The sequence below is a fragment of the Leptonychotes weddellii genome, chromosome 9, assembly GCF_054177405.1.
Source record: "Leptonychotes weddellii isolate Sample4059 chromosome 9, ASM5417740v2, whole genome shotgun sequence".
Classification (NCBI taxonomy): Eukaryota; Metazoa; Chordata; class Mammalia; order Carnivora; family Phocidae; genus Leptonychotes; species Leptonychotes weddellii.
The window spans coordinates 9,302,091-9,325,500 of NC_138377.1; the positions used below are offsets into that span (position 1 = coordinate 9,302,091).

The window sequence follows — 23,410 nt, forward strand, 5'->3', positions numbered from 1 at the left end:
CTTCCTGTAATTTTTGCATCTTTAAGGCTCATACTTAATGACCAAAATAACTTAAGTAGTTTTTGTTCTTGATAAATAGCAATAAGCCCAAAAGAGGCAAACACTGTAGATTACCAAATCCTCAGTGTTTGATCTTCATAAAAGCTCTAATTATTCCTATGTTACTATGCTTAAAAAGCAACAAATAACTTATATACACATACATGTACAGGTAAACTAATGGTCAATTACTAACAATTATTAAATCTACATGGCTGTAAGTGTGTTCATAGTATTATTCTTTAAACTTTTCTGTATTTTAAAAATGACACAACAGAAGCTTGGGATGGAAACCTTGTATAATTATATATAATATGAACTCATTTTGTTTTAAAATATGCATCAAAAAAACTAGAGAGAAATATACCAAAATGTTAACACTGGTCATTTCTAGGTAGCAGTACTTTTTTCCTTATTATATATTTCTATAATTTTTCTAAAAGCAAAGTTTCCTTTTAAAAAATTAATTTTACTTTTTAAAAAAGAAATAAATCACTCAGAAAGTATATAAAAGTTGCTGGTCCCTAAGAAAGTATTTTATCTTTGAGTTTCCAAGCCCATAAAATTCTGTATCCATATAATTTTTATCATTAAGAATAATGTATATTTAGAGTTGGAGTGACATCTAAATACTGATGATACCCTTCAGTGCATATTTCATTGTGGCAGACATTGTAGAAAATTTCTAATGCTCCAGCTAAAGTTTAACTAAAGAACTGAATTGACAGAAGTGATGTCATACTGTTAGAACAGGAAAATGTGGGTTTTCAACGAAGATAATCTAAGTTCAAATTCAAGCTGTGTTCCTTTATTATCTGTGTGAATTTAGGGATGTCACTCAAATTCTGTGTCCCACTCATCACCTGTAACATTAAAACAAGAAAACCTACCTCTCAAGATTTTTTTTTGAGGACTGAGAAAATGTCTATAAAACCCAATAGGATGCTTGGTCCATAACTGTGCTCAATTGGGAAAAGGCTAAAATATTAAGTGAGATAGAAGCAACTAGAACAATGTCTGACAAACAGCCAGTGCTAGATAAATAGTAATATATGGACCAGAACGATTGATTTTTTCCAATGATCTCTTGTTTCCTGTACAGAATGCCATGGTCCACTAAAATGGGGGTTCCAAGAGAGTTGCTTCCCCAGGACCTTGGACAGTACCTGGCAGGTAGCAGGCACATAATGCTACACGGTTGAAAGAATGGAAGTGGGTGGAGGTATGATCACAGGAATGGACAGAAGGATGGATGCCAGTAGACAGAGACATCTTGTTCAAGTAGGCCAAGAGAAGAAGAAAGAGTCGCTCTGATCTTAGTAGGCATAGACTGAGCTATTCTGGGGAGAGAGGTTCGGCTGGCTCTTCCCAGAGGGTACTGTCACGGGAGTAAACGGAAGCCACTGTCAGTTTGTGAGGCTTCTGGGATATTCTGAACAGACAAATCTCATTGTGTTGGTTTCTCCCTTTAAAACCTGTCTGTGGTTTCCCTTTGCTGTTAGGATAAAATCCCAACTCCTTCACAGGCCCTGCCAGGCTTTCTGCTTATCTCTAGCTGCTCTCCTCCTGTCACTCCATTGTCTGGCTACACATAACATTTTCCAGTTCTTAAATAGGATCATGCTATCTATGGCCTCCAAGTCTGAACCGATGCTATTCCTTCTACCCCAAATCTACATTTTATCCACTCATGATTCACTCTCCCTTTGACATCTAGAGTGTGCATTATCTTTCAGGTATCGGCTTACCTTTCACTCACTTGAGAACCTTCCTTGACAACTTAATCCTCCCCAAACCTGCCCACCATCAGGGGAGTTCAGAGGATCCTGCTGCATATTTCCACAGCTCTCTGTATTTGTTCTACCTTAGTACTTACTACACTATAAAATGGTTTCCTGGTCTTTTCCAGAAAACTGGAATGTATGTGCCAAGATATTAGTGATTTGGGTCTGCTTTTTTTCATTGCTTTACCATTCAGTGGCTAGAATAACACCTGGCTAATAGTAGACACTTCATAAATATTTGTTGAATAAGTGACTCAATTTCCATCTCCAAATTGCATTAAGCTCCATGGGGTCTGGTTCTGAATCAGTTCTTACATCATCAAGAAATAGTGCCTGGCTCATAAAAGAAACTCTTCAAATATTTATCAAGTAAGTAAATTTCATTTGATACCAGTTCCCAATTCATATATCATGTAAACGCTTATTTTAGGGATCTACTGAGAAGTTGAATATTTTAGTCATTTCATCTATTTTATTAATCTTCCAACTTTTTGCCTGTTTTTACAAATTATCCACTTAGCAACACTTAAGCATTCCCTACTATCCATGATTTAAAATGCCAATGATACCAATTTCCATTTTTTAAAAAGGTACTATTTACCTTCATTGTTTTAATTAACATTATTGCTACCACTAAAGCCAATATTATTTGTTCTGAATTTAGAATAAGCCCATCAAAGACCAGTAAAGCCCAAAAAGCAGGTGTTAATATCTCTAACATTTGGCTTTAGTCAGAAACATAAATCAGACACCTGAATTAAATTAAATCCCCTTTGAACCACCTCAAATCACCTTTGGAAAGACAAGTAATACCAAGAAAGGAGATTCTCAGAGCATCAGTGCAGAATCTCACAATAACTCAAATAAAAGCTAACCTTGCCAAAATTTCCCCCTCGCCTATTTTCATAAAAATATATAGACAACAAAGTGGGGGGAGAGGGTAGTCAGGGGCATCAGAAACTCCGTTAGCCATAGGTTCCTTCTTTGATTTTACAATATGTAAACATAAACAACACATAGGACCTGACGCTTGTTTGTTTTTTGGTAAGTATAAGCCTTTACATTCGAATTCAATGTCTATTTCTTAGTTATTAGTTATACAAATATTCACTGATTGTTGACTCTTCCTGTCCAACTAGACAGGAAGGGTCACTTAATTTTTATTTAGCATACGAACTGGTAATGTCAAATATGCAAGTCTTCTTATCCAAGCAGAATTAGCCAGTTGGGGTTTTGCCCAATGGTGGGCAAATCTGCAGCAACACCCGCTGTTCACACGTCTGATTGAGGTTAGCCATTGTTAGAACCCCAGTCCAGGCGTAACGCGAGTGAGACTGAGACTTGGGCAATTTGCTATGGTGTCATAGAGGCTCTTGAAATCAATTTCATTCATGTAATTTATACCACCCAGTTTCAGAAAGGGTTAATGACAATATCTAAAGGCATATAAATATAATCCAGCCAGATTTTAAAAAATAATAATAAATTGGTGAGGTAAATGTGGCACAAGAGAAATAAAAATGTGGCATGACAGGGTTATTTCCTCCTTACCTGTATACTGCAAGCCCCTGTATTCACTTATTGCCCCAGGAGGCTTTAAATTGGGCCAGTAATGGAACAACATTTGCACAGCTGGAGGTTTCACCTGTGAAGGCCCGTAGGCTATCACATACAAAAGATCCTAGAGGAAGCAGGAAGCATACTTTGACTTAGCATCATCAAATAAAGATGAAAATAGTTCATTCAACATTACCAAAGCAGTGCAAAATCCAATAGAAGGGTTGGGTGGTTCCTTCCCCACCCCCACCCCCGCCCCGGCATCTCATCATCCAGGTGTGCTTCTCAGATGAGATCATATTAAAATATCATTTTTTATTATTTATTTATGGGTCCTGTAAATAAGCACCTCCCTTCCCTTCCAGGTAAAGATCAAAACTACACTGTCTTTTAACAAATTCTTCTCTACTCCAGGATAATGTTAAAGGAAGACTTTAGAATAGCATGAACCAGTTTGCCGAACACTGCATTTTTCAAATATTTTCCTAAAACCCATTTCTTAACAATCCACATCTCCTATTTGAAAGAAGATAGGTTCTCGATCAACATTTCAAATGAAATAAAATTGCCATGTAATATAGTATTTGCTAAATTCTAAGAATAAGAGCTATCCAATTACTTTTTCTGTCAGGCCACTGTGTTCTTCAAGTATCATTTCTGCTTTAAATGATAAATTAACCAGGAAGGAAACAATTCCAGGTCCTGCCACACCAAAATAAAAAGACATCAATAAATCTGACCTGTTTTAATATTGAAAATATTTTCACTCCATTATATAAATTGGGTTTGTGCCTATGAGTTAAATTTGGCCCAAAACTTACTTTCCAGACTTCTTGCTTATATTTCATGAGGCATTCCAATAACTGACAATGATACACTGTAAGGAAGAAAATATAATTTGAACACAAATTATAAACGTCAAATAAAATATCCTTTGAGATATAATAATATATTAGTAAGACTTTTTATCTAATCATTAAATTAGAAGTGACTGATTTCCAAAAGAATGAAACTGGACCACTATCTTTACCCATACATAAGAATAAACTCAAAATGGATTAAATGTGAGACCTAAAACCATAAAACTTTTAAAAGAAAACATAAGCAGTCATCTCTTGGACATGGGCCTGTGCCACACATTTATGGAAAGGTCTCCTCAGGGGAAGAAAACAAAAGCAAAAATAAACAATTGAGACCACACCAAAATAAAAAGCTTTTGCACAGTGAAGGAAACCATCAACAAAACAAAAAGACAACCTACCAAATAGGAGAAGATATTTGCAAGTAATATATCTGATAAGGAGTTAATATCCAGAATATATAAAGAATTTACACAATTCAACGCCAAAAAAACAAATAATCTGATTAAAATATGGACAGAGGACCTGAACAGACATACAAACGGCCAACAGACACATGAAAAGATGCTCAACAGCACTAATCATCAGGGAAATGCAAATCAAAACCACAATGAGATACGACCTCTTATCAGTCAGAATGGCTAGTGTCAAAAAGACAGGAAATGACAAGTGTTGTTAAGAATGTAGAGAAAGGGACGCCTGAGTGGCTCAGTTGGTTAAGCGTCTGCCTTTGGCTCAGGTTGTGATTGAGTCCCACTTCAGGCTCCTTGCTTAGCAAGGAGACTGCTTCTCCCTCTGCCTGCCACTCCCCCTGCTTGTGCTCTCTCTCTCTTTTTCTCTCTGACAAATAAATGAATAAAATCTTTAAAAAAAAAAAGAATGTAGAGAAAAAGGAACACTTCTGTACTGTCAGCAAGAATGTAAATTGGTACAACCCCTGTGGAAAATAATATGGAGTTTCCTCAAAAAATTAAAAATAGAAAAATACCATATAATCCAGTAATTCCACTATGGGTATTTACCCAAAGAAAACAAAAACACTAATTCAAAAAGATATGTGTAACCCTATGTTTACTGCAACAGTATTTACAATAGCCAAAGTATGGAAGCAATCTATGTGTCCATCAATAGTTGAATGGATAAAGAAAAGGTGGTATATAATATATACAGTGGAACATTACTCAGCCATAAAAAAGAATGTAATCTTGCCATTTGTGACAACATGGATAGACCCAGAGGATATTACACTAAGTGAAATAAGTCAGACAGGGAAAGACAAATACCTTATGATTTCATTTACATGTGGAATCGAAAAATCAAAACAAACAAACAAACAGAAACAGACTCATAAATAAGAGAACAAACTAGTGGTTGGCAGAGGGGAGGCGGATGGGAGGATGGGCAAAACAGGTGAAGTGGATTAAGAGGCAGAAACTTCCAGTTATAAAATAAATAAGTCACGGAGATGAAAAGTACAGCATAGAGAATACAGTCAATAATATGGTAATAATACTGTATGGTGACAGATGGCGACCACACTTATTACGGTGAGCACTGAATAATGTACAGAATTGTCAAATCACTAACTCATACACCTGAAACTAATATAATTTATGTCAACTATACTTCAATAATAAAATTTTTTAATAATAAAAATTGTCAATAAAATTAAAAATTACTTATTTCCTTATAGTATTCAACATTTCAAAAATCATGTAAGCCCTGGACTTTATCAAGCTTTTTACTAAGATCCTTCATCTTTTTAACAAAAGAAATATTAAGGACAATCCCTAGTAATAATAATTATATAATATAAACTTACATCAACATAATCAAGAACTACACAGGAAAAAAAATGCCTAATAGCAATATTTATTGAGTGTTCATTATGTGTCAGGTGTTGTGCTAAGAGCCTTATACATATTATCTCATAACCACCATGTTGCAGTGAGGAAACTTACTTAGCTTAGTTTCCTATCTTGCTCAAGTTTGGACAGATAGCAAATGAAAGACTGATGGATTAGCACGGGAGTCTTTCATCACTCAGGCACCAAGTCCACCTCATTGAGGAATTCTTAGAAGCTACGAAACAGCAAGCTTCTTTCATTTGCCCATGTTTACTTGGGGAAAAAAGATATCTCCACCTAGTTAGACACCTGTTTTTTGGGTTTTTTTTAAGATTTTATTTATTTGACAGAGAGAGCACAAGCAGAGGGAGAGAGAAGGAGAAGCAGGCTCCCTGCTGAGCAAGGAACCTGATGTGGGACTCGATCCCAGGGTACTGGGGTCATGACCTGAGCCAAAGGCAGCCGCTTAACCGACTGAGCCACCCGGGTGTCCCTAGACACCTGTTTTATATCTTCCCGAATCTGTCATCCAACCCTGTCATAGCCCTGAAGCAGGTTTCACTTTAGTCACTGATGACCTCTATGTCATTCAACTCAACGGACATACTTCAGTCTGCCTTTTACTTGACCTTCAGCAGCATTCAGTGCTGCGGACTCCTGTCTCCTTTTCAAAACACTCTCTTCCTTCAACTTCATGACTAACACTCTCCCATTACTTGTGGCAGACACTGTTGTTGCTACTCAACTGCTATCAACAACCCTTTCTTCCTTGTCCATCCCCCAATGCACAGACTACAAAGCAAGATACTTCCTCAGACCCCCATGGAGCCAGGGATGGCCGTGTGACTCAGTTCTGGCCAGTAAGACCTAAGAGAGAATCTGCTGAGAAGGGGGGCTTCTGAAATATTTCTTCTCTGTGATAAAAGAGCCACAACAGGAGACCTTCCTCTAATTACCCTGATTGATCCTGTTACCTGTTTGTGGATGTGACTGGGTAAGAATAAAATAACCCCCACTGTGGCAGCCATCTTGCAAACCTGAGGGGAAGTCCAAGGGAAACACAATGGCGCCATCTCAGGCCCCTGATACTGTATCTGTAAGACTTCCTACTAAGTAAACAAAGTAAACAACAAACGTTCGTATAGTTCAAAACTTCTGTTAGTCAGCCAAACACATCCTAACAGATACAACCTCTCTGCCACCTTGGCAAGCTCATCCTCTTCCACTGGACCATGATCCATTGGAGTTCCTGAAAGCCTGATCATAAGCTCACTCCACTTTTCATTCTATGCTCTCTCCTAAGCAATCTCACACTCATATACAACTTCAGGTACCATCTATATGCAATTTAATAAGGCCACTGGACACTTATGTGTAGGTTCAGAGTTCAAAGTTCATCACCTCTAGCCCAGAGCTCTATACTGAGTTCCGGGCTCATAATACAACTTCCTAATCATCACTGCCTTTTTTTTTTTAAGGAAGCTGATTTATTTGCATTTTTGTGTTTTGGACACATAGAATTATTATTGAGATTATGCGTGAGGTTTTTTCCCAATTTGATTGAGATAAAATTGACATGGAACACTGTATTAGTCCAAGGTATGTTATCTCCTCTTAAATGTCTCAGAGGCACCTCGAATACGACACCCAAAACAGATTCATAAGCATCCCTCAGAAGCCTGGTTTTCTTCTTCCAGTGTCTCCTTTCTCAATGAATAGAACCACCACGCATTCAGTTTTGCAAGCCAAAAATTCCCCATATCTGATAAGTCACCAAATCCCATCAATTTTACTTTCTACATACTTTGCGCAGTCTCAATTGCCCCTGCCTTTTTTACATGCCCAGACAAATGGCACGGCTCCTCCTGGGTCAATCTTCATCCACTATTTGTAATCCATTCTCAACTGCAGTCGGGGTGACATACACATAACCACCCAAAGTCCTCCAGTGCCTTCCCATTAGACTCAGATAAACACCGGACTCCCAAACAGAGCCCATACATCCTGCATGTTCTGGCCCACAGATGCCCCCAGTCTCACCTCCCATGAGGCAGCCCTCACTCTGAGCTCCAGCTATACCAATCTCTCAGTCCCACCTGCTTGCCAGGCTTCCCTCTGACACATGAAACTCTTCTACCTGAATCCCCCACCCCCTGTAGCCTTGTTAATGCTACTCATCCTTCAGTCCTCAGAGCAAACGTTACTTCCCCAGAGAAGCCCTCTCTGACCTCTTCAGTAAAAGGAAATCCCCTTTTATAGGGGCTCATTATACAAAAGTACATCTTTCCAAGAGCTCGTCACAGCTGAAACTTTACATCTGCTATTCCTTTTTTTTTTTTTTTTTTTTTCCCCAGAGAGGGAGAAAGAGGTGGGGGGAAGGGGAAGAGGGAAAGAGAGAATCTTAAACAGGCTCCATGCTCAGCAAGGAGCCGGATGCGGGGCTTGATCTCATGACCCTGAGATCATGACCTGAGCTGAAATCAAGAGTCAGACGCTTAACTGACTGAGCCACATCTGCTTTTATAATTATTTAATTCATGTCTTCTCCCACCACTACCATATAAGTTTCATGAGGCAAGGGCAGAGGTCAGTTCTGTTTTGCTAACCAGGATGTCTCCAGTGTCTGGCACAGACTAGTTATTCAGTGACTATTTATTGAATATATAAATAGTCCTCTAGAATTGGAATTTTGTTCTTAAGCCATCAGTGAGTTCTCAAGTACAGATGTTCCAGGCCACTTTCTCTTTCTCCATATGTCTGTCACACAAACCCAGATCAGAGCAGTCCCCTGACTGCCCCATGAACAGACCTGGAGAGTCCCTTTGTGTAAACTGCTTGCCCTCCCAGATTGCCCCCCCATTTACCCTATCAATCAAAACGTTATCCATATTTTAAGACCTATACTTTGCTCAAGGGGCACAAAGATTTCCCTGATCATTTCAATCCATAGAGTTCTGTCCCTCTGATGAATTAATACTACCTATAGTTATTTATTTTGTACTTTTCACATACTACCTTACATTGTAAATTAAAGATTTATGTGAATATGCCTAATACTTCCAAATAGACATAAGCTCCATAGCAAGCACTATGCCTTACGCTTCTGGGTGGTTTTCACAATGTCTAGCTCAGAGCCGTGAACAGTTGAACAAGGTCTGTGCACCACTCTTGATACACCATGGACTACAAACAAGGACCAAGATGCTACCTGCTGCCTCCCCATAAAAATTCAAACAAAATGGAGCTCTACCACTGGGTCCCTGAGAGCCCCCTGGTGGGTATCACCTCACTCTTGACACTTTCCCACAACACAACACTAGTTGTGGGTCCCAAATGTCATTTATAGCATCGAAGAGCTGGCTACAAACATTCTCCATGAACAGATGAAGATACAGATTTGGAAATAACAGAAGTAACGCAGTCTGATCATAGTGGTTCCCAGCGAAACACTCAACTCCAAGAAGAAAATGGCAGATCATAGCGATTTGCATTGCTCTTTATTGAGCATTTACAATGTGCCCGTCCCTATGCAAGGCAAGCACTTGACATACACCAAACTCATCAAATGCTCATGACATTTTAAGGCACTATAGGAATAGTTATTCCCACTTCAGAAATGAGGAAACTTGATCTTAGGGAAGTTGAAAAACTTGCACAACATTAACACTAACTGGCAATTTTCTGGGTGAGCTCAGACATGAACCCACAGACCTCTAACCTCAAAGCACATGATTTTAGGCCCCCTGCTTTACTGCCTCCCAACGTAGAAAGTAGGACCAAAGCCTCAGGAGGAGACTTCAACTTACTAGACTCCAAATGAAGGGTGTTTTGGAAATATAATATATAAGAAATATAAATGACGTTTTGAGGGTCCTCTAAGTCAGAGTGAGATAGGAGATAGAACTTCCAAAAATTATACCTTTGAATTACTCATACAATGACTCAATTACTCAAGGCATTTCATATTTAAAGAGTAACACTCCAAACGAAAAAGCATTAAGATTTAAACATGAAACATTCTTTCTGGGGCGCCTGAGTGGCTCAGACTCTTGGTTTCGGCTCAGGTCATGATCTCGGGGTCGTGGGATCAAGCCCTGCCTCGGGCTCTGCGTTCAGCACAGAGTCTGCTTGAGATTCTCTCTCCCTCTCCCTCTGTCCCTCCTACCCTCTTACTCTCACTCTCTCTCTCAAACAAATAATCTTTTTTTAAAAAATGAAACATTTTTTCCTCACGCTGTGTCAAAAACTTAATTATTATTTATAATGTAATTAAGTAGAAGGCTGAAAACAGTGCCACCAAATTTGTTCACTTTCCAAATCAACAATAAATGAAAATTAAAACTGAGTTCACATCTTAGCATGTGATGCTAAGGTCAGTTTCCTACAGTTCATATGTAATTATACTGATGAACGGAAACGAAACCTGTCCAAATCACTACTTATTGAAGAAATACAAGTCAAAACAGTAAGATATTATTTTTTTGTCTGTCTAACAGAATACAAATTTTACAGTACTGGATGACAGGTTACAATGTACTCTCATATATAATTAGTGACACTACTAAAATTTTTTCAAGTCCCTTAATTCATTAATCCCTCTTTTATGAATTTATTCTAAGGCAATAATCAGAAACATAGTAAAAAAATTATGCTCAAGGATACCTGTGTGACATTAGAGTAGCAAATTCACAAAATATTAACAGTGGTTATCTTTAGTCATTAGAATCACAGTGATTTTTATAGTTCTAATTTAACTTATTCCTATACACTTGTACTCAAATTTCTAATCAATGTCCTAAAATTGTGTCCCCAAACATTCTAAAAATATCACTAGCCAGCAAGATTACTGCTAATAACAAAGACAAGGGGAAGTTATTTCAACTCAAAAGTCTGTCTCGTAACACATCTCCTTTGGTCTATCCACCAAGAGGAGTTCTTCTCACATGAGAATTTCTAGCCTACTCACTTCCTATCTTCTTTAACAATTGTTTTTGAAATTAATCAAGCCACTGGAATTTCCACTGACCTGGGTTGGATGTGTATTGCATTGCAATCATTAGCATGGATGATGCAGACAGATTAACGTGGGCAGGAACGCCTTCTCTCCTTGAAGAACCCACTGAAACAAAACATTATTTCATTAGATACAATTAATCTATATATATAATTCTTATTTTGCATATAGTGTGAGAGCTGGGAAGATACTTTTCTTAAAAAGTCTCAACCAATTCAATGGATGTTTTGCACAAATAAAACCACAAAAATCTGGCCTAGCATTGAAATGCCACAACTATCATCATCAACGGCAAGCATTTCGTGAGAATCTACAAGAAGCACAAACAGTGCCAGAGGTGAAGTAATGGCTTTATCAGAGATGTACTTAGATGTGATCTCTGCTCCCAAGATGTTTATACCTAGGTGGAAAAGAAAGGAAAAACAAAATCTTCCATGTGCCCTAAAGGCATGTCGAAGGTTATCCCAATAAAAGTAAAAATAGGAAAACAATGAATCATGGAACACTACATCAAAAACTAATGATGACTGTACGGTGACTAACATAAATAACATAATAAAATTAAATTAAATTTTTAAAAAAGTAAAAATAAAAGGTTTATTTATTTTGAACCTAACTCGAATGTGTTAACTTTTAGAGATGCAGATGAAATAATAGTCTGCTTATAATGGGGACCTTATTAATTCAGTCACACACACAAATTTCAAATCACATTATTATAAAAAAATTATATATTAACTTAAAAATTATTTTCAACTCTCACAGATCACGAAAGTTTTATTCAAACCTTCACATGTAAGTCATCAGCAGCATCTCCATCACCATGAGAATAACTTTTTTAGCTTTCCAGAGCTTACCATCTCCATATCCAACCGAGTTGTTTGAAAGAAAGCACTTTTTGAATCTGTGAAGAACACTGTCACTGAACATTTTATCCTGTGCCACAAGTATTCAGTTACAAAGCAAGCTGGTTTCTTCCAAACTCATCTTACAGCTGTGTATCCATGGTCTCCACATGATAACCACTTACATCCTGCTTTTAAGACATCCTTAAGTGGCTTGTTTACAATGACATCCAACACTATATTATATTTCTTTCTCTCTCCTTTTTAGTGGCATATCAGGTAACTCCAAGTAGCATTCAAAACAAGCACCGATGGAGGTCATTCAAGATCATACTCCCAAAAAGTTGTTGTCTCCAAAGAGTACTTTATTATTCTAACCAGTAATTGAGAGAGGGTTCACATGGGAGAAGCATTAAAATTACTCAAATATAAAATGAATTCCTTTTCTCAGGGATAATTGCAGAAGTAGGAGAAACCTCTCCTTATAGTTAGGCTTGTGTGACAAATTGTCAAGAAAGCATGAACAGAACGGTGTCCCGTGAGTATGACACCCTCCATTAGCCAACTCTCAATGTCCTACACACAATGGAGAAAACCACTAATGTGGGCAACAACAAAAAAGCAGATGACCCACAAATCTGCTTTATTTTATTTTATTTTACATTAAAGTGCAGTACATGGAAATAATATCTCACCTCCATCCATAAAGAATAAGGCAACTTAAAATAAAACACATGTATGAAAGAACCATTAAAACATGAATATAAGATTTGTCATATAATAACATAGGGAAAACAGAAACTTTAACATGATTCTATTCTTTTCTTCGCATGAAAGACTTTGAGCGCTACAACAGAAATAAGCAAGCAAAAAACTAAAACAGAGGTATCATTAGTTTTATTCAGGTTCCATTTACCTGAATTTGCTTTTATTAATCACTTGCAGCTGGGCTGCTTCTACCCCACCAAGCAGGCGAGAGTCAGGTAGATAAACTAGTTTAGCTGTGCAATATAAATGAGTATTAATAATTATACAAAGATATGCAGATCAGGTCAATGCTCTTAGATGGTAAAGTTGGTCAATCAAGTGTGATTAATCAAGGAAAGAGAACTTTGAGCCAAATCCTAAAGAACAAGATGCAGTTGCTCTCAGACTTCAGCCAGGGAGCTTGTTCAAATTCAGCTTTGGGGCTCATATCTAGAATCTAACTCTGTCAGTTTGGAAGCAGAAAAGCTTTAACAAGCACATCAAGTGGTTGGGGGTTTTTTAATTTTGTTTTGTTTCTTTAATTTATTTGACACACACAGAGAGAGAGAGAGAGAGCAGAAGCAGGGGGGAGCGGCAGAGGAAGAAGCAGGCTGCCTCCCTGCTGAGCTGAGAGCCCCACGCAGGGCTCGATCCCAGGACCCTGGAATCATGACCTGAGCCGAAGGCAGCCGCTTAACCGACTGAGCCACCCAGGCGCCCCACATCAAGTGGTGTTGACGCAGGTGGGCCCTGAGCCTGGTGGCAGGAGCATTACCAGAGGGGAAATAAGAAAGATATCCAGGTGTGGGAGGGAAAACTGCATGGCCCTTTGCCCTTTGTTTAAGGGGGAGTGGGGGGTGGGGAAGGAAAGTCTTGTCTCTGATATACTGGAGGAAAAATAATTACATATACTTAAATAATTATATATATATACATATACATGGTCCTCTTGGGACAAGGGTTTTCACCTTTGTTGAAATTCATCTGAAACTTTTTAATAATAAACGTTTCTAAAAAAAAAAATAAAAAACTATAAAGGGAGCCTGAGAATCCCTGTGCCTGGAGGCCTTTAAAAATGGGAGAGATGCCCAAAATGTCTCGATGATTTAGGTGAGGTCTATTTGGAGAAGAGCCCAAATGGCTCAGTGACCTTTGGCTGTCCCTTTTACCCCTACAAATCCATGCTCTCCCTCAAGTGTGGTCAACCACACAGCCAAAAGCATTCCCCTGGCTCAAGCCCTAGGAAACTGGCTCCAGCACCTCTATAAATAGACAGTGCCTGCAGTGCTTAGCCTTCTAACAGACTGAATAAAATCACCGCAATCCTAATTAATAAACGTGCATAGGCACACATCATTTATTGAATCTTGGTAAAAAGGCATGCATGATGTAAACAGACGTGCAGCTTGTCCCCATGAGGGCATATAAAGCCAAAGCTACATACAATGGAAGGAAGAAGAGAATTAATCAAAATAAGAAAATCTCACATTTAATATTGTGCTCAGGAAATACAATTACAAGTTTTAAGACCTATTTCCTCATTCTCCCGACACCACCAGAGTAAGCATTACCAGCATCCCTTTCCTCTATCTGTTCCTGCATTTTATAGTTCCTAATGCACTATCATGTATAGCTCTTATATGATTCTCACCAAAAGAAATAAATAAGTAGGGGCGCCTGGGTGACTCAGTCAATTACATGTCCAACTCCTGATTTCACTCAGGTCATGATCTCAGGGTTGTGAGATCCAGCCCGTGTCGGGCTCCATGCTGGGTGTGGAGCTGCTTAAGATTCTCTCTCTCCCTCCCTCTCCCTTCCCTCCACCCCACCACCGCTTGGACTGTCTCTCTCTCAAATAAATAAATAAATAAATAAAACTTAAATAAATAAATATATGGGGAAAGCCATTTTATAAAGAGGAATCAGACTATCTGCATGAGAGCACCAACTTAATTATTAGGACTACAGCCCAAGTCACTTGACTTCATAGGCAATGCTCTAGTGACTTATTCATTCAAAATTCATTTAAAAATTCAAAGAGTATTTTTTCCATACCTCCTACGTACCAGGCACTGTGTCTAGAGACAGCCATAAACAAGACAGGCAAGCGTTTGTCCTTATGGAGCTTAAATGCTCAAGCTATGCCATCCAATATGGTAGCCACTAGCCACATGTGGCTATTTAAATTTAAGTGAATTAGGGGCGCCTGGGTGGCTCAGTTGGTTAAGTGACTGCCTTCGGCTCAGGTCATGATCCTGGAGTCCCGGGATCGAGTCCCGCATCGGGCTCCCTGCTCGGCGGGGAGTCTGCTTCTCCCTCTGACCCTCCTCCCTCTCATGCTCTCTGTCTCTCATTCTCTCTGTCTCAAATAAATAAATAAAATCTTTAAAAAAAAATAAAATAAAAATAAATTTAAGTGAATTAAAGTTCAATTAAATTACAAAGTCAGTTCTTCAGTCTCATTAGATACATTTCAAGTGCTCAGGTGCCCTGTGTGGCTAGTGTATTAGACAGCACAGAAATTTATAAAACATTTCCATCATTGCAGAAAGTTCTATGGACAATGCCGTTCTAGAGGAACAGGCAAGGGGCGCCTGGGTGGCTCAGTCATTAAGCATCTGCCTTCAGCTCAGGTCATGATCCCAGGGTCCTGGGATTGAGCCCCGCATCGGGCTCCCTGCTCTGTGGAAAGCCTGCTTCTCCCTCTCCCACTCCCCCTGCTTGTGTTCCCTCTCTCGCTGTGTCTCTCTCTGTCAAATAAATAAATAAAATCTTTAAAATAAATAAAATAAAAAAAAATAGAGGAACAGGCAAACAACCGTGAAGAAATACAAAGCAGGGCAAAGGGATAGGTAGAAAGTGATGGAAGGTCCTGTTTTAGCTTGAGGGTAAGGAAGGCATCTCAAAAGATAAGACATTTGAGCTGAGACCTAAAGAGAGTGAGGAAGAATGATAGGACCATTTGGGAGAAGGCCTACTGAGACAGAGGAAAATCCTCGTGTCTTTACGGAATTGCAGAATGGCCAATGCGGACTGCACGGAGTGAACACTGAAGAGGCAGTAAGAAGTAATAAGGTCACAGCAGTGGCCAGAGCACAGAGGGCCTTGGGGGCTAGGGAAGGATGTTGAATTTGATTGGTCAGAGTGACGGAATGTGATGAAGGAAGTGACGTGGTCTGGTTTACATGTTCGGAGCTTAGCTCTGGCTGCTGGGTGGAGAACAACTGTAGGGTTGCTTAGAGTAGAAGCAGGGAGACCAGTTCAGAACTACTGGACAGGTCTGGGTGAGAGGTGGCGGTAAGGAGTAGTCTGAATTGGAATATATTTAAGTAAACCCTACTACTCTTATACTTTTGTAAGGGGTAAAGGTAAGAGAGTCATCTGGGAAGAAGAAACACATTCTGGTGCCATACAACAAAACCATTTCCTGTGCTTTGCCAGATTGCGCTGCCCACATTAGCAAGTGTTTTGTTGGTGTAAGCAGAGGTATTTGTGTTCCATGAGAAAGGGTTTGAGCACAAGATACCTGTGCCTTCAGAAGGGCATATCAGTTCAACATAATGGGAAGACTGAGACACCATGACCCGAAAGTCAGTGCAGCATTAAAAGATGTGCAGACTGCTAGATAAATGAAAATCACAGAGATAAGATGGCCCATCAACAACGCAGAGGTGGGGGCAACCTGGCTGGCTCAGTTGGCAGAGCATGCAACTCTTGATCTCGGGGTTATAAGTTCGAGACCCATGATGGGTGAAAAGATTAGTTTAAAAGAAAATGCAGAGGTGTTCTGTCAGATTCTATGAGATCAAAGCCTATTATAGCCATTATTGTTTATTATACAACAAACTCTAGGGGGAAAAAATCCCAGGCCCCAGAGGCTGGCCCCTTTTCTCCAGCAATATTTAAGACAATAAAACTTCAGGGCGCCTGGGTGGCTCAGTTGGTTAAGCGACTGCCTTCGGCTCAGGTCATGATCCTAGAGTCCCGGGATAGAGTCCCGCATCGGGCTACCTGCTCAGCAGGGAGTCTGCTTCTCCCTCTCCTGCTCCCCCCTCTTGTGCTCTCTCTCTCACTCTCTCTCTCAAATAAATAAATAAAATCTTTAAAAAAATAAAAAAGACAATAAAACTTCAGGACAACATGTGAATATGAGCAGAATACTGGAATTGGTTGCAGTGGGATTTGACACGTCTGTCATATGTCTACGAGTTTGGTCTGTTATACATTTGTCTAACGTGATACAATATCCAAAAGCCATTCCTGTATGTTATCTCATGGTCTTCACAACAAACATGGGGTATAGGCAGGGGAGATCATGATTATTCACAATTCTACAGCTAAGGAAACTGAAGTTTGATGAGGTTAAGAGAGCTGCCAGGAATCGAAGGACTAAACAATTCAGCTCTTCTATTTCTATTCCAAAACATTTCCACTGATACAATAAAGTTCTTACAGTATAATACGACCTACTTTATAAAAAGGATCATTATCTAATAAAACAGGTTTCATATATAGAAGACTATTAAAATGTCATCAATACGTTGTGTTGGGTTCTGTCTTTTTTCCTATATATTTATTAGTTTTTGGAGGATCATAGAGACATCACACGCATCCTCTATTGTAGTAGTAGTAGAACAAAAATGATACAGGGCTAGTGGTCTAGAACCAGATATTCAATTAAACCACAGGATTGCTTTGAAGTCCGGTGCAAAGATCTGAATGAACCTTTATTTTTCCTAAGGGCAAGTGACTTTTTGAGGAAATTTAAGTTGCATGAGACTGCGCAGTCTAGGCTACCAAGATACACTAGAAGGGTCTTTTACTGATATCATTGCTCACTGATATCACTGAAATAATATAGCCTACATCAATTAATGTTAATTTGGGATCAGCTTTTCTCTTCTCTGCCAAAATCCCTATCATCTGCCCAACATCCATATTTTAATTTGGTCCACAAATCACAAATCCCTTATGGGAAAAAAAGAGGTTTCCATGGTGAAATGCTAATGATTTTTTCAATTCTTAGTAATCCTTTCATATATGTATTTTTTTTATATAAACAAAGCCTATTGCACACACCTGGAATACAAAGAAGTATATCTTTATGGAAGGAGTTAAAAAGCAAAGGTTATGTCAAAGGAAATTTTGATAATAAATTCCAGTTTTCTCTGCAGCACCTCAAAAGGAGTTATTTAAAATAAAGGTATGGTACTTGGTTTATTGACAACAATGATGGGACAGGTGTAAGTGATAAACATGCAGAGCCCTTACACTGACAGAGCTGGGATGCTTCATTTGATCCACTTCAGAGCTCAGAGCTTCATATTCTAGGTTCTTAATGATACAAACATTTAACACCTGAAAAACTGTCCACATTTACATTTGACCTTGTGAACACCACACCAAGGAGAGAAAAGCCTTCTTGTCTTGACGACTTTTGTCAAGTACTCGGAAAAAGCAACCTCCTTCATCCTAACCTCTCAGTCCTGAAATAAAAACATCCTAGAAGAAGTTAAATGCTCCCCTCTCTCTCGTTTGGGTCAGAATTTCTAGACACTGAAGCAACTTCCAAAGACAGAAACAACATGGATGCAGGCAACAGACACATTCTCACGTCTGTTCGTTTTCACGTGATTAATCTGGAACCCACTCCCCTCTCTCTTTTGGGTCTGTGTCTTTGCAAAAAAGCAAATACAAAAGAAACACCTGAATCATTTAACAGAATGTGCCTTTAAAGGGTATTACTACCGGGCGCCTGGGTGGCTCAGTCGTTAAGCGTCTGCCTTCAGCTCAGGTCATGATCCCAGGGTCCTGGGATCGAGCCCCGCATCGGGCTCCCTGCTCGGCAGGAAGCCTGCTTCTCCCTCTCCCTCTGCCTGCCGCTCTGCCTACTTGTGCTCTCTGTCAAATAAATAAATAAAATCTTTAAAAAAAAAAAAAAAGGGTATTACTACCATTTACTTTCAGAGATTTAAAGGTGACAAAAACTGGCTACTCCCCAACCCACGGGCATGATGACAAGAAGCAGAAGTCGGGAGTAAGAAACTGAAACCAGGGCGCCTGGGTGGTTCAGTTGGTTAAGCGACTGCCTTCGGCTCAGACCAGGATCCTGGAGTCCCGGGATCAAGTCCTGCATCGGGCTTCCTGCTCGGCGGGGAGTCTGCTTCTCCCTCTGACCCTCCCCCCTCTTGTGCTCTCTCTCTCTCAAATAAATAAAATCTTAAAAAAACAAAAAAGAAACTGAAACCAGAGCGACAAGATAAATGAACTAGATCAACAACTGGGTTAGAGGAAGATATGTGTCTCTTACATAAAATAAGATTGATGTTTTTTCACCTAGAATTAGTAAGCCAGAAATAATCTTCGAGATGGAACATGCTTTCCAAACCCCCCTTTACAGCTGACAAAACAACGGAGTCCCAGAGACATAAACAGCTTGTTCATAATTTAAATGAGCACCAAGTCACTCTACTAATTAAGTATTAAAATTCACACAAATGTTGTAATAAGGATTCTAATGTGACTATAAGGCACGTTTTGGGGGTCCGTGCTTCTAATTAAGTAGAAATTAATGAGGATTAAGGATGAAGAAACAGGGGCGCCTAGGTGGCTCAGTCGTTAAGCGTCTGCCTTTGGCTCGGGTCATGATCTCAGGGTCCTGGGATCAAGCCCTGCATTGGGCTCCCTGCTCCACGGGAAGCCTGCTTCTCCCTCTCCCACTCCCCCTGCCTGTGTTCCCTCTCCCGCTTTGTCTCTTTCTGTCAAAAAATAAATTAAAAATACTAAAAAAAAAAAAGAATGAAGAAACAACTAACCAGCTATCACAATGCTTGATCAGTGTGAGGCATACTGCAGGGGCCTGATATATTCAACGCCTCTCCCTAAACTATTAACTTATTCCTAAGAAGGAGGGTACAGTGAATTAGATTTATGATGACAAAGATGCACCTCACCTGTAATTCTTTAATGAATCATGGAACTCTACATCAAAAACTAATGATGTACTGTATGGTGACTAACATAATTAAATAAATAAATGAATGAATAAATAAATAAATAAATAAAAACAAGGATTCCTATGCCTAGATTTAACAGTGAACACAACTATACAATTCTGAGATCCATATCCATAAACAAAGTGCTTGTCAGGTTACACAGAACAAAAAAAGAGAGAATGATCAAATATTCTATTACTTGAACCATATAATCAGTCTGCTAATTCTTTTGAATCGCTATATAATTTAGGTAGCAGTCAGACTCTTTACTGAAAAGACATGAAAATTACAATTCCAGAGCTAAAATTAAGCTTAACTGTAAAGCAAGTAATGGAGCTTAAAGGTACATATGTTTACCAATTATTATTCCATAGCAACAAGCGACAACTTAAATAAGATCAGAAGGACATAAAATTAAAATGGTGAGAAATGATCACTAGGAATGGAATGTGACCAATAAAGGTGTTTAAAAGGAACAAGAGTTGAGGGAAAGAGAGACGTAAACTAACACTTGGTCAACACCTGGTGCTGTGCTCAGGGTGAATCAGCTCAGGTCTCCCAACCACCCAGGCAGCTAGGATTATTATTCTCATTTTACAGGGAAGAAACAGAACTGTTGGGTGACTTGCCTAGGGCCACACAGCTGGTTTGGTAGCAGAGCTGTTGATGTGAATCTAGATCTGTTTGACTCCTAAATCCACCATCTTTTTGGGTTACCCACTGAAACATAGAGGGATTCATAATCGATTTCTTTAAAAAATACTTTAGAAGGATTTTGGTCACAAAGACCACGACCCAACCTGTTTTTTCTCTTTGCTCATGTCCAGAAAGCCTGTAAGACTTAAGTCTATAAAAGTGAAACAGAATTCAAATCAGCTTGACATTTATAACAAAACCCTAGTACATGGGTTGCAAGCCTTCGCTTCTTTCAAAGTGTTTTCATAAATTTTGACTCACTTCATCATCACAACATCCCTGTGAGGGGAAGCTAATGCCGGCATCATTCCACAGATGAGGTGTCACCCATGTGAGATGCCTGACACCACACAGCTCATTTATGGATGGAGCAGAACTGAAACTGGGATCTGTATATCCTCACTCAGTTTGTTCCTCTTCCTATCACACTTTTCTGCCTTCAGATGCAAAAGATGAGAATTTCTATACTTGAGGCAACACTCTCTCTACCTTTTTTTCTTAAGTGACAAAAAATCCCATAATTTCGATGTAGGTAATAGAGACTGTGCCTTGATATGTTTTCTTCCTCTTCTATAAGACCAAATTATGCAAATAAAACAATTCCAAGGTATAATCATCATTCATTTCTTTGATTCTCACCATAATAATCATGCTGAAATGACAATTTAAATCATAGCACCTGGATACCAGCAAGTGATTCCATTATAATCTTGAAAATCTACAGCCTAAAACAGCAAAAGCAATTTCCATTCGTACAATGCATTAAAAGAATCTAGTATTAGGTAAGATTGAACTTACATATAGCCATTGGTAGAAAAGATGTGCTAAGATATTCAATAATATCCTTGTGCAGAAATGGAGGAAAGGTAGCCAATGTTGATATCATCGTGTAGGGCAAAGTACTCAGAATATCATCACTGAGAAAGGGTAGCAAACATGTAGTTGTATAAAATATCGACTGTCCAAGATCTACAAAACAAAAATGAGTAATCAGTCACTGAATATTTTGCCACTTAACAAAATATGCTAATTCTACATTTTAGGATCTTACAAACTGGCTTAAATTATAACCAACTATTGCTCCCTTCCTATTAAGACCTCTGAAACACAATGCTCTGTGAAGTACATACACAGGGTTTGTTCAATAAATGGCTGATGAATGACTGCATTAAGAAAGATAAATACCTATTTCATGAGCTCTTCCTCACCCCTTTATCAATCTTCAGTAATACTTGGTATTCATATTATTCCTGGCTTTCAAAAACTAAAGGCACTTTCCATGTGATCATGAATCCTGAAATATCCTCTAGCATTCTTACCTCCATTACATTTTACACAAGATAACTGTGGCACAAAGCCATTAAATTTTTTCCCACTGGAAGTTTTAGAAAAGTCGAGGGCAAGACTGGAAATGAAACCAGGCTATCTCTGCTCCATCAACCAAAACACAATCTTCCTATATCTGGAGTCTTGGGCAATGAGGTAACGTGTGTCTTCCAGCATAGCAGCCAAAAGGAAGCTGTAAATGACGCTCTGTGACCCTGTGCATTTTGTTACGAATTATCACAGAAGGATGTGCCACCTAATGATAATCTTCCCACCAACACTTTTAAATGGGGATAAGAACAGTACCTACCTCACTTCTAGAAGGACTGTCAGGAGGCTTAAATGAGATTAATATAGAGTGCTTTAACACAGCACATAATGTGTGCTTCACAAATATTAGCCATTATTATTAATATGAATAATGTTACTATTATTACCTGCACAAGGAGTAAAAATAGAGGACATTCACCAAAAAAAAAAAAAAAAAAAAGCATAACTAGTTAGCTTTAGAATGCATGTATACCAAATCCCATTGTACTGAATATATCGTTTGATATTTCTGGACCTCCCAGTAGATGGGTTATCGGTCAAGACTTGGCAATGAAGACTTTGATCACCTTCCTATCCATTCTAAAAGAAAATTACTAGATTTGTTGGTTTTGCAGCAGCTTTACCTTCTTCGTGCAATTCTGATGCCTGATGTTATTTCTGATTAGAATTAATATGCCATCTCAACAAGCACATCGACTGACAACAGACAGGATGAGGCCACAGGGCACTCTGCGGAGTGAGGGTCAGTCAACCTTGGGCTCAAGTTGATGAGACATAAAATTCACAGGTGTTTTACCAAGAATGAACTGAGGCTGTGCATCAAAGACACCTCAGCTGCACCGCAGTCTCGTTACAGAACATTAGTGCTGAAAGGGGCCTGAGAGCCAACCTGGAATGTTTTTCAAATGAAGAAACCAAGGCCCGGAGAAGGAAAGTGATCGCCCAAGATCACCTGACAGGTGGTACCTGAACTGTGACAAGAATGCAGCTCTCGCCAGTGCCCCGCACTGCCCCCCACCCCTCACCCCCCATGAGGACAGAGCCTCTAGCCCTAGGGCAGTAGTTCTCAAACTCAGGATACAAAAGAATCACCCAGAGAGTTCACTGAAAATCTCAATCCTTGGGACACACCCCTCAGCGATTCTTGTTCCTAAATCCCAGGTTGGGACCCAGAATAAATTCCATGTTCAAGCTCCCTCAGGGATTTTGATGTGGTTGAGAAACACTGCTGTACTGCTTTTTAACCCCTAAGGGATAGTCTAGTGAGGTTTTTCCTCTCTTCTAAGCTCTGTTATGCAGAACAAGAACACAGTGTATAGAGAACAGTGAAGAGTAAAGTCGCAACATAGTTGTGGGTATAAAAGCAAATATACAAATACTTTATGTTAAAAATAAAAGAAGATAGTAGGAAGGGAAAAATGAAGAGGGGGGAAATCGGAGGGGGAGATGAACCATGAGAGACTATGGACTCTGAGAAACAAAAAGGGTTCTAGAAGGGAGGGGGGTGGGGGATGGGTTAGCCTGGTGATGGGTATTAAAGAGGGCACATATTGAATGGAGCACTGGGTGTTATACGCAAACAATGAATCGTGGAACACTACATCAAAAACTAATGATGTAATGTATGGTAATTAACATAACACAATAAA

The 23,410-nt window shown here is 39.1% G+C and overlaps 1 protein-coding gene across 10 annotated transcripts in view; it reads right to left on the minus strand.

Annotated features, from left to right (window-relative positions):
* UNC79 (unc-79 subunit of NALCN channel complex) overlaps nucleotides 1-23,410 on the minus strand; it is a 240,667-nt gene that overhangs the window by 173,183 nt on the left and 44,074 nt on the right. For all 10 annotated transcript variants that reach the window (XM_081830011.1, XM_081830016.1, XM_081830010.1 and 7 more), the window contains 4 exons: nucleotides 21,183-21,353; nucleotides 11,114-11,206; nucleotides 4,202-4,257; nucleotides 3,375-3,504 (listed from right to left, as the gene is read on the minus strand). In XM_081830011.1, the coding sequence (XP_081686137.1) occupies nucleotides 3,375-3,504; nucleotides 4,202-4,257; nucleotides 11,114-11,206; nucleotides 21,183-21,353 (450 nt within the window). The remainder of the gene's footprint in view (nucleotides 1-3,374; nucleotides 3,505-4,201; nucleotides 4,258-11,113; nucleotides 11,207-21,182; nucleotides 21,354-23,410) is intronic.